Below are 12,268 nucleotides of genomic sequence, written 5' to 3'. Positions count from 1 at the left end.
ATTGTAATTCTGCAGTTTATTGTTGAAGTGTATTGAAGTTTGAATATGGTAACCCTATTTCACAAGACTTCATACATTTGTTAGGGAGGTATTCAGTACCAGTGTTCTTCAGTAATCCTATTTGTCTAATTATTGTTATTCTCACAGACAGTGAGCTATAAGAGGGCAGGGGGGAATTACATAGAAGGAAGCTGGTGAAACAGGATAGTTATAAATTTTTAATTCTGCAACTAGATACTGTACTCTGTTGTCGTCTAGTTTACTTCTGGGAGTGCTCCCATTCGAACTACAGAACATGTGTCAGTAAGGTAGTTTAAATAGAATCACATTTACTTACTTCAGAGTGCTTACTACACACAAACATTGTTTTCTTTTTAAAATGTGCTATAAATAACTTTGCATATTTATTTAAAAAGTATCAGAGTCATAATCGTGTTAGTCTTGTGGCACCTTATAGACTAACAGATATATTTAAAAAGTAGACTGTAGTATTCTTACCACTAAAAATAATAGTCAGACCTAAATAATAAGGAAAACAATACTGGAAAAGGACAAAATCTGGCATAGCGACCTGAACATAGAACTTGAAATTTCTTTTAACTCTTTTGTTATTTATTATTGTTGTTGTTATTTTGAATTAGGGATGTTAACTGTTTAACCAGTAAGCATACCTGTAATCATGAGGCTTCCTGGTTAACTGACCCTTGCCACATTATGGACAGGCTGGAGAAGGCCTGGGGATGGAACCCTGTGGCATTGGAGCAGTGAGAGCAGGCAGTGGGACTTAGCACATAACCAGTTAACAATTTTAACCTATCATCTAACCGATAAATGGTCTTAACATCCCCATTATGAATTATGGTCTTTTAAAATGGGGGTATTTTTCCTTCTCCTCGAGGCTTGCTTCTTTGCTTCTTTTCTTCCTGACTTCCAGAAATACGGAAGTTGGTGAATATTGTGTGCTGTGTTACTTTTTAACAATTATGTAACTTATTTTAGTAATATGCATTAAAGTAAGATTTAATGTTAATGTTTCTACTATTAAGCATTTATAAAGAAACACATTATTTTTATATTTTAGGTTTTTCAAATTCTGATCCAAAATTGACCAAAAAATGGCATCCATGAAGGAACTGACAAGTGATCAGCGGTTTAGCCATGTTACAAAAGACCCTAGATTTTGGGAAATGCCAGAAAAAGAATGCAAAATCAAGATTGATAAAAGATTTCGGGCTATGTTTCATGACAAGAAGTTTAAGTTGAAATACACTATTGATAAAAGAGGCCGTCCTATTAACCACAGCTCTACAGAGGATCTGAAACGATTTTATGATCTTTCAGATTCAGACTCTGATCTTTCAGGAGTTGACACTGATGTGTTTGCTGGAAAGAAAATGAAGAAGAAAAAAAAGTCAAAATCTAAAGGAGGTGTAGACTCTGGGAAACTGCCTGACAAACCTACTGAAGGGGAAAGCAAAGTAGTTAAGCAGGAAACGGGAGCTCCTTCAAAATCTGATAGCTCTGAAAATGGACAGAAAAATGTCACTCTGCTTACCAGCTCAAGTAGCTCAAAGTTGAAAAAGGACTGTGAGAAAGTGAATGTAGAAACTGATCCTACACAGCATGATAAAGAACTTGTATGGAAAGGGGAAAATAAACAAACATTGGTGAGCTTAGATTCATCACTGAGGAAACAAGAAACTTTAAAAGCGAGTACTACTAAATCGGTCATGGGTTCCAAAACCAAGTTTCTTTTAGAGGAAAAGAAAACTGACTCAGGTTTGTTAAATTTAAGGACCGTGCTATATTTAAAAAAAAAAAAAGAAGTACTATTTTTTGCAATGTCAGACAATGTGTGTGAGGTTGTACATATTGAAACCATTCTGGCACTCCCTTGTCCAGCAACATCCCGCATACTTTTATTTAGCCATGTGACCACTTACCATGGGTGTGGCCAAGTTATGAGATCATGGGAAAAGTTTGTTTACTGCCACCAGTCCTGGCTGTTGGTGTTCTATACTGTTATTCAACTCTAATTTTAACCCTAAATGTTTCCTAAGAGGCCAGTAAACCATGGAAATATTGGTAATGTGACTAGATGGTATTAACCTCATATGATCTGGCAAATTTTCTGGTTCAGAACCAGTCAGGTCCTGTGAGTGCCAGACTAGGGAGGTTCAATCTGTACCTCATATGAGGCCAACTTGCGTGATCATTTGAACAACTAGTCTTGTTTTTGCAGCTTTTAAGTAACTTCTTTATCTGCAGTTTCATCTTCTGGGAGAGACTAATTTTTAAACAAGGACAATGGTAAAGCTGTTTTATATTTGTTATGATATTTTGAAGGAATAAAACGGTAAAGACAACTGTCAATACATTTGCCACAGAATGAGGAAAAAATGAGGCCTAATTCTTGAAACCAAAATTGCTTTAACATGTGAGCAGTTTTAACATTTGTGTTTGCAGTTTTAGGCTTTTACATGGGGGAAGAATGTTGTTTCAAAAGAGGACTAGTAGCGATCATTAGTTCATCACAGAGAGGGAAAAACAAACTTTAAAAAAGGACAGAAAATGCATATGTTTTAGAATGAGATTAGAATTGTTAGAATCATTTTTATTCGCTGCAGATATATTTCAGGACTTGAAATTCATCAGTTTTGGTGTAATGTCCTATGTTTGAATGTTTTCTCTTTTTTAGGGTTAAAACTGTCCTGACGTTGAGACATGACGAAGTTAAAAATTACAACGTTCAAAATATTTTGGAACATTTGCATGGAGTAGTCATGATGCTTTGTAGTTGTAGTAGTATACAATTCTGATTCCTCTGCTTGAGAAACACAGATATCCACCCAATTATTTGAAGTAAGGGAGAATCTCCTTTTGGTGTACTGTGTCTTTGAGACACCATTCTGAAAATCAGATTCTGTTCATCTGAGGAAAGATACAACCTGCTTGCTTGCTTGCTCGGACTGATTGACAGATCCCATCTTCTGTGCCTGGATACACTGACTCAGAGTGATTAAGAGCCTGTTCATAAGCATTGCTTCCATGCCCATGACTGCACACGGCTTCAGAACTTCCATGTTAGGAAATGTGTCCGACCAATTCACATGGCACTCTTTCTCAGACAGCACATATAAAACCGATCAGGTTTCAAAACATGGTGGCAATATATTGTCCATGACTCCGAGCCATACGACAGGGTATTCAGGACAACTGCCTGATGAACTGCTACCTTGGTATGGAGTTTAATACTGTGAACGTGCCACAGGAGTTTTATCAGTTTTCCAAAGGTAGCACTGGCTTTGGCTAATCAAGCAGATACTTCATGATCCATGTTTATGCTAGAGGTCAGTATGCTTCCCAGGTAGCAGAACTTGTCAACAGCCTTAAGGACTCTTCCTGCAGCACTGATCACTTGAGTGCTGGTCTCTTTCCAAATAGGATGAGGCATACCTTCTGTCTTCTTGAGGTTCACTGTCAGTCCAAAGCAGTGAGCAGAAGTAACAGAGTGATCAAAAAGCTCCTGTGTATCCTTCACTGAATGAGCCAACAGTGCACAGTCATCAGCAAACAGAAAAGTAACAGATAGTATTAGTAACCACATAAGTGCGAGCCTGAAGTCTCTGGAGATTGAAAATACTTCCATCTGTTTGGCACTGAACAGGTTTGCCCAACAGGCAGTTCTTAAAAGCAACTAACCACATTATTGAAAATTAGGTGTTAAACAGAAGAGGTGCAAGGATACACCCTTGATTTATACTGTTTGATATTTCAAAAGGTGCTGATGTCTGTCCATTGTTAAGGACGTGACTATGCATGCTATCATGAAAAGCCCAAACAATATTGATAAATGTTTCAGGACAGCCAATTAGCCCAAGTATTTTTCAGAGCTCATTTCTGTTAACTGTGTCGAACGCCACGGTCAACTGGATGAAATTCTCATGGAGATCCTGATGTTGCTCTCCACATTTATCTTGTGTCTGTCTGGCTGTACGTATCATCAGCAGTGCCTCTACTGGGACAAAATCCACACTGGCTTTCAGGAATAATGCCATTTCTGAACACACATAGCAAAAGTCAGTTGTAAAAGATCCAGGCCAGGATCTTACCAGCTGTAGAGAGCAGAGGGATGCCCTGTTGTGCACAGTCACCTTTTCTTTTGTGTATGTACAATCAGGGCATCTTTGATGTCCTGGGGACTAGCTCGTGCTCCCAAATGGCGCTAAATAAACAGGTAAGACGGTACATCAGCTGGTCACCAGCAGCTTTATAAATTTCCAATGGAATTGCATCACTGCCAGATGCCTTTCCAGATTTCATCTGTTAAACAACTTTTTGTATCTCATCACGAGTTGGTGGTATGGCTGTAAATCGTTAGCTGTAAATCATTAGCCCACTGAGGAATCTCATGAAGAGTGCTGCTGTCAAAAGTTGAAGCCTGATTCAATACTTTGTGAAGATGTTCAGCCTAGCGGTCAAGGATTTTAGCACTGTCTGTGATTGAAGTGGTGTCATCAGCAGACCACACTGGTGTACCAGTAAGCAATGCATGCCCATAGACTGCCTTCAGCCCATCATAGAATGCTTTAAAATAACATCTGACGGCCACATCTTGATGTTTGACTGCTTGATATTTCCACCAGTCTTCTTTCATTTGCTGTAATTTGTCTTGTGCCTCCTGCTTTGCTCAAATATATGCTGATTTCCTGGAGGCACTCTCTTTATCATCGATCCAAGTCAGGTGTGTCACATGCATCTTATCAAGAAGAGCTTGGGCATGCAAGCAGGCAACAAAGCAAGCACCATAATGTTTGTGGTTCTGCCCAGTGGTACTTCAGATTCAGAACCATTACACCACTCTGGCTTTGTCTGTGCATGCTGTTGCTCAGCTCCCTGAACCCGTCAGCCTCTGGAAACACAGGAGCTGCCTTCTAGGCCTCTGCAGGGTGTGCTCACTCTGTATAGCACACATTAAGTACCAAGTCCTTGGACTGTTCCCTGCAATGTCCAGTATCTTATCTGAAGAATATGCACAGAATCACCAGGCATAGACAACTTAAAACACTGTGACATTTTCTTGGTGAACCCAGAACATACATTCCAGAATTAGGAGATTTTGGAAGCACCTTGTCAGTTACCATTAAAAGTTCATTGGATCACAATATTCCTGTTTAATTCATTGTTTGGATTTAATTACTTGGAATATTGAAATCCAAGAGACTCCCCTTTGCAGCGACTCAGTCTTTTATGGTTTTCTTTTGCCTGGTGTAATCTCTCCAGGTGTCATGGGTATGTGTGTATTTAATAAAAGAAACAGTCATAACTTGGTAATTTAGACTGTAAGCTTCTTACAGTGGGAACCAAATTATATATTTCTGCATAAAGTACCATATACACTTAGGGAACTGCCCTACATGTATAAATTGTACATCTGTTTACATTTTCAGTGAATCAAGCTATTATTGCATATGAGCAAGTAACTTGAAAAAAGTTGATAGGTGACATTTCTAAAAATAAAGAATATTTTCAATTGTGCAGAATCCAAAGATGACACAGAAACAGGAGAGGAAGAGGAGTCAGAAGATGATGCAGAAACAGGAGAGGAAGAGGAGTCGGAAGATGATGCAGAAACAGGAGAGGAAGATGATGAGTCAGAAGAAGACAGCGGGCCTGATCTGGCTAGGGGGAAAGGAAATATTGAAACCAGTTCTGAAGATGAAGAGGAAAATGATATGTCTGAAATATTTCCAAAGGAGCCAGAAATTGAACATGCCTGGAGAGGACTGGATATGGATGCACCTCGTGCGGATGAGGTAAAGTTTTTGAAAGTGGAAAAATTGTAATAAAATGACTGTAACGGAGTCAAATGAGCACAAGGGCAAAATGGCTGTCGAGGGGCTAAGCATATTAATCACAAACACACTGTTAAATAATACAATGTCATTTTAATGTTTTGGATGTGTTCTACTTTTCAAATATTAATTTCAGTTACAACACAGAATACAAAATCTGAAGGGTTAGCTTTATGCTACCGTTTTTGATCATAAATATTTACAGTGTAAAATATGAACAAGAAATAGTATTTGTTTGCCTCAGAAGTACTGTGGTGTAATCACTTTCTCGTGGAAGTTGAACTTACAAATGTGGTTTTGTTTTTGTTTTTTTTAACATAAGACCACTCAAAAATAATACATTGTACATAAATTTTAGAACCTAGGAGTCCACTCAGTGTTTGTTGGGGATAAGAAAAGATTTTTACCTCAGGATATTAGTATGCTAAAGTGGAATGAATTGTGCAGGAGGCTTTTTTCCCCTCTGTTAATAGAAGGTTAGCTTTTATTATGTGTAATGTTTCAGGTCTGTGTAATTTAGCGGAATCTTGGCTTATTGAGCAGTTAAGATTTTTTTTTTCTCTCTGAAAATCAATATTCTGGAGGTGGGGTGGGGTGTGAGTTGTGCAGAAGAAAGGTGAATTCCTGATGTTGCTGTGGTTGGGTTGGGTTTGTGAGCTTGCCAGGCTCACTTGTCCAAAGAGGAAGAGAGTTGATCTTAGAAATCTACGTCCAGGCTGTGTCTACACTACAAAAATAAATTTGAAGTTGCTTATTTCGAAGTTGAGCGTCTTTATACACCCTACTTTGAACTTAAACTTTGAAGTAGGGCAGTACTCTATTCCCGGGCATGGAGTTAGGACTTTGAAGTTGGGCCCCTACTTTGAAGTTAACTTTGAACTAAGGGAAAATGTGTGTAGAGTTTGCTTGCTACTTCAAAGCTAGTTCCTGGTGTAGACACACCTTCAGGGTTGGAGGGAAACAGTGACTTGTGACCGAGGTGTCTTGCTGCTACTGTAAAGGTGGTTTCTGGTACTGGGCTTGCCAGGGCGACTTCCGTTTACTGAGCTGTGAGGGCCCTTGTATGTTAGGGACAATGCATTTTACTTCACAGACTAAGCATGTGGCAGGGCATGGGAGGGGAGGCTGGTGCAGGGAGGCTGAGCTTACCGGACCCCCTGTTCTTTATGGGATATCCTGGAGCAACTGACTGGCCAGTGGCACTGAGACACAGTGCGGAGTGGAATCAATCCTTGGTGCGAGGGCCATGCTGAGGGGAGGGTCAGTTTCCAGAGTGAGGGACTGGCTGGGGCATTGGAGCCTGGACTGAGGATTTGTTCCTTGACAGAAAGACAGCCTGAGGCTGGGGGTGGGGGTTGCTCTCCAGAGTGAGAGTCTGACAGGAGTGTGTTGTGGCATGGTGAGTCAGGGTCCCCACCTCTGTGCCAGAGCTGAGATAGGAACTCTCTCTTCTCTCATGTGCCTTCCCTCTGGAGGTAGACTGGGTTTCTGCAAGTGAGGTTATGACTATGCTACCCAGCCTTTTAGCTTTAGTCTGTTGCTAAAAGTCAGTGTGCTGTTAGTCAGCATTTTTGCTGACAAAATCTTCTGTCCCCAATGAGTGGCTTTTGCTTTCCTGCGAACGAAGCAACGTGCAAATTTTCACTTGCCACACAGCAAATCTGTCATTCATGGGAGAGGGGGAGTGTGTAAGCATCTATGAACAACCAATTTTGTAGATCTTGTGGAAATGTAAACTTGGGTTGACTCTCAGTTCCCTCTGCAGCTGATGTGTCTCTTCCCAATCAGACATGTTAATTTTGTTTTCAGATAATGGCAGGGGTTAACTGTGATTAATTCACAGCCCTACTAACTTCCTGTGAGTTCAAAGTATTCCTTCCTTTGAAACAGACAAGGCTTCCAAAGAATGAAAATTGAGTGCTAATGAGGGATGCATCTGTTCATTTAATTTCTGCATCTCTTGATGATAATGGTCTTAGTCATTTGCTGGAAAAGGTGTTTCATGTTGTTCAGTTATGGACTTGAAGTTATTTCAATGGCATTTAAAACTCTGTTCACCGTTAGGCGTGTGAAACAGTTAACTGTTGAGCATGAGGCTTGCCAGTATGCTTACTAGTTAACTGCCCTTTGTTAATTCCTGTGGTGGGCAGGAGCAGTCCCATGGCTGTGGAGGAGCTGGTGGGACAGGCACTATGACACAGAATCTGCTTTAGGATCTACATTAAAACTATTTACTGGTTACATGTCCTTTAATCATTCTAACTGTGTTAATATTGCTGTTCAGCGTTAGTGTGCTGGAAGCTTTCTCTGCAGCTACATCTACATTGGGACGCTACATCGAAATAGCTTATTACAACGTAGCAAAATTGAAACAAGCTATTTCGATGTGTAGCATCCACACATCCTCCAGGGCTGGTAGGAAAGCACTGCATCGAAATGGGCCCCTCAGGGGAACGTCTACACACAAAAGCAGCCCCAATCAGAATAAGGGGGCTAGGAAAGCCTGCGGACAGGGTCACAGGGCAGACTAGCCCTTCTGGGGCAACAGCAAGCCGCCCCTTTAAAGGCTCCCCCCCCCCCCGCCCCCAGACACACTCAGCCTGCACAGCACGGGGTCCGCAGAGCCAACAACCGGTTGCAGACCCTGTGCACGCAGCATGGACCCCCAGCTGCTGCTGCAGCAGCAGCAGCAGCAGCAACCAGAAGCCCTGGGCTTAGGGCTGCTGTACAGGGTGACCATAGAGCCCTGCAGGGGCTGGACAGAATGTGTCTCAACCCCTCAGCTGATGGCTGCCATGGAGGACCCCGCTATTTCGACGTAGTGGGATGCAGATCGTTTATGCACGCCCTACTTTAACGTCGAACGTTGAAGTAGGGCACTATTCCCATTTTTGGATTGGAATAGCGATTTCGATGTATCGGCGCCTCACGTCAATTTCAACATCGAAATAACGCACGGTGTGTATAGATGCGACGCATGCTATTTCGACGTTGTGCCGGCTACTTCAAAGTAGCCGGCTAGTGTAGATGTACCCTGAGTGTGTGGACGTCTGCTCTAGGCAAGTGGTTCTCAGTAAGGGGTACTTCTGTCCCCTGATGATACACAAAGGCATTCTAGATATCTGCACAGTGTTACAACAGGCTACTTAAGAAGCATTAGTAGGGGCAGTATAAACTAAAATTTCATACCGACAATGATTTGTTTTTACTATAGACTGAAATGTAAGTACAGCATTTATATTCCAGTTGATTTTCTAATTAATGGCAAAAATGGAATAGTCAGCTATTTTTTTATAATGTGGTGCTGGAATGCCTTTTTTTTTATTCTCAAGTTTTATTGTGCAAAGCCATGAGTTTTTAAGTGAGGAATAACTTGTGGGTATGTGAGACAAATTAGGCTCCTGAAAGGGGGACAGTAGTCTGGAAAGGTTGAGTGTCACTGTTCTAGGCCACTTACCAGATCTTTAGGTTTTAGTTTTTAAAAGTTACAGTTCCAAAAGCAGCCTTTCACGTTTGCTTGTAATGTCTGTCATCAAATGCAGATATCCCCAGTGCTTCTGCTGCTTGTTGGACTGGTCATGAAGCTTTCTGTAATGGTGCTGAAAACAATTTTGTGTATTGTGTGCTTTGCATTTAAAAATTTTTCCAACATTGCTTGCAGGTGGGGCGGGGCCAGACCTATTCTTGTCAACTTTTGTCAGTAGGGGATGAGTTTTCTTTTAGCCCTGCAGAAGTTGTTTGAGTATGTCACAGCTGCTTTCCCAGTCTGACACTCCGAGTGCAGAAAGTGGGGGCCTGCAAAAACCTTAAAAATGCCTTGGTAATGAGTGCCACCACCAAGTGATAAAGCTCACTTTAAAACTCAGGAAGACACTTGGATATCTTCTTGTGCAGTAACCCCAAACTCACCCTTTCCTTCAGAGTTAGTTTGGAAACAAAGAGCTATAATCGAATAGCTGACCTTGTTTTAGGAAGGTGTTTCCACAGACACTTCTCTAGGACACAGAAAATAGTTATCTTTAAAGAAAAAATTATTCACAAAGCAAAAGATGGGAAAATACCAAGAAAATAAACAAGCATACTTAGCTGCTAGGTGTAGTTAAAGCACCTAAGGATTGCTGATATTAGAGCAGAGAGAATTACCTCCCTGGGATTCAGTTCTGAAGTTACAGAGTACAGGGGAAAACAATCATCAACCAGCTTGAGTATAGTCCCACACCAAATCCAAAGAAAATAACCTGAAGGCATTTAACTAAACGTTGTCTTCATACTTACACATCCATGCTCTCATTAGGATGTCGCCAGTGTATTTACTGGATTCCTTAGCATTTTTTGTCTGTCCTTGTTCCAATCGCAGAACCCAGACCCCTTAGTCTTCATTTTTTCCTATTTAGAAAAAGTTTCCTCTCTCCCCATTGGCTTACTGGCTGCCCCCCACAGAGACTCACCTGAGGGTTAACCCTTTACAGGCATTCATTCATGACAGGTAAGTGAAAATTCACATTTTAAATTAGAGAAATTTAAAAGAATTAGAGCTGTGGGTAAGAAGCAGTAGAAGCTGTCTGTGGTTCTGTTGTCTGAAACAGTAGGTGAACTCTAGGAAAGTCAAGTCATCAGACAATAGATTATATGTTTGTAAAATAGCAAAACCTATTTACTGAACGTTTCTGTTTGCCCTGTAGTCACTGCTTAAGAACCACTGTATCATCTATGACTAGAAAAGTGATGTGGGAGATGCCATTCTTATGCTTTTCTCTAAAGTTCAATACACAGTGTGACTTCAAAGGACAGTAACTGAAGAAAGAAGAAATCTGCAAATTTAACAATCAAATTAGGACTGAATAAGGGCTTAATGTTATCTAATTGCAAAGCCGGTTTTCCTTCTGTAGGTACTCACACCTCCCCGTGAGCTGCTAAGAGTGAGCCACATCTACCCTGATTCATTAACACCAGTCCTCCACTTGACAGAGAGAGAGAGAGAGAGAGGGGTGTGTGTGTGTGTGTGTGTGTGTGTGTGTGTGTGTGTGTGTGTGTGTGTGTGTGTGTGTGTACACAAATGGGTGCACACACTTGGATTTCCACTCTGAGCAAGTAGTTTTTATAGACAAATACTTACGCCAAATCCATTAGGCTGCTCATTGTTTTTTTGCAGATACAAACTAACATGGCTACCTCTCAGACTTGGAAAATAACGTTTTTCTTAGCAGTCAGCAAACAAAATCTTGTTATAATATACTTTTCTTTTCTCTTTCTTCAATGTAGATCACAAATAGATTGGCAGTTTGCAATATGGACTGGGATCGGTTGAAGGCCAAAGACCTATTGGCTCTGTTTAATTCTTTCATACCTAAAGGGGGTGTTATATTTTCTGTTAAGGTAAGAATTGTTTGAAAATACAAATGCAAGTTTATTTTGATTTCATCTAGTTGCTTCTCTGCTCCGTTTCTGATGCTGTTTTTCTTTCTCCTCTCCCTATTCAATTGATTTCTATTGGTCCTTTATAAAATAAATGTGGGCTATAGCTCCTCATTCTCCCATCCATTAATGGATATTCATGTAGGACGGTAAGATGAGATAGTGTAATTTTTATATGTGAAACTGATCTTGGTCCTGTTCCCGCTGAATTTAGTGGCAACACTTCAGTTGACTCTAACAGGAGTAGAATCAAGCCCTGTGTGCAAAAGCAACATGCAGTTCTAATGCTTAATTTCTTTAAAATGGTTTTAGAAAACTAGAAAGTTGCCCTGGGTGAGAAGATTGATTTCACAAAGATGTACAATTGAAACAGCTATAGTGAAGTTTGCTTTCATCTGATCATTTACTATTTAAATTCATTATATTATTTACTTTTGGGAAGTATTTTTCTACATACAACAGAAGAATTTTGTACAATTGCAGCATGGGTTTAGAGTGCTGAAAGTTAGGCTGTCTGAGCCTCTTTGGTCTTCTTTATTATTTGGCTTTGAGGTAGCAGAATGGTTGTCTGTGTTCTTTTGTTAAGGGTTTTTACATTCTCCTTCTCAAATGTATTTCATGTTTGCTACCGAAAGAATTGATCCGATTGTACTATTCTTTGCATAAGGGATTCCCAAACTTTATATAAGTGGAACCCAATTTTTTTCAATACCCTTTTTTGCGGCCCAAAAATATAAATGCATATAAAACAAAATGAATGTAAAATGAATAAATTTTCACTGTTTGTTTACAATAATAATAGTACATAATAATATAAATCTTAAGTGCCTAACTTATTGTTATTACCATAATTACATGGGGAAAATACTAAACGTACCAAATTAATAGGATTGTGCGTGATAATTTGTATATTTTTCTAAGGACCAGTATTGTTTTTCCAAGGACCGGTACTGGGCCCTGGACCACACTTTGGGAAATGCTGCTTTACGTAATAAACT

At 40.2% G+C, this 12,268-nt stretch overlaps 1 protein-coding gene across 1 annotated transcript in view; it reads left to right on the top strand.

Moving 5' to 3' along the window:
• ESF1 (ESF1 nucleolar pre-rRNA processing protein) overlaps positions 1 to 12,268 on the top strand; it is a 68,570-nt gene that overhangs the window by 1,971 nt on the left and 54,331 nt on the right. Inside the window, exons 2-4 of the mRNA XM_074989368.1 lie at positions 1,082 to 1,779; positions 5,542 to 5,816; positions 11,118 to 11,231. Of these exons, the coding sequence (XP_074845469.1) occupies positions 1,116 to 1,779; positions 5,542 to 5,816; positions 11,118 to 11,231 (1,053 nt within the window). The 5' untranslated portion in view covers positions 1,082 to 1,115. The remainder of the gene's footprint in view (positions 1 to 1,081; positions 1,780 to 5,541; positions 5,817 to 11,117; positions 11,232 to 12,268) is intronic.

The sequence above is a fragment of the Carettochelys insculpta genome, chromosome 3 (assembly GCF_033958435.1).
Source record: "Carettochelys insculpta isolate YL-2023 chromosome 3, ASM3395843v1, whole genome shotgun sequence".
Classification (NCBI taxonomy): domain Eukaryota; kingdom Metazoa; phylum Chordata; order Testudines; family Carettochelyidae; genus Carettochelys; species Carettochelys insculpta.
Note: the sequence above shows the minus strand (reverse complement) of the source record. Positions and strands in the feature narration are given on the sequence as shown.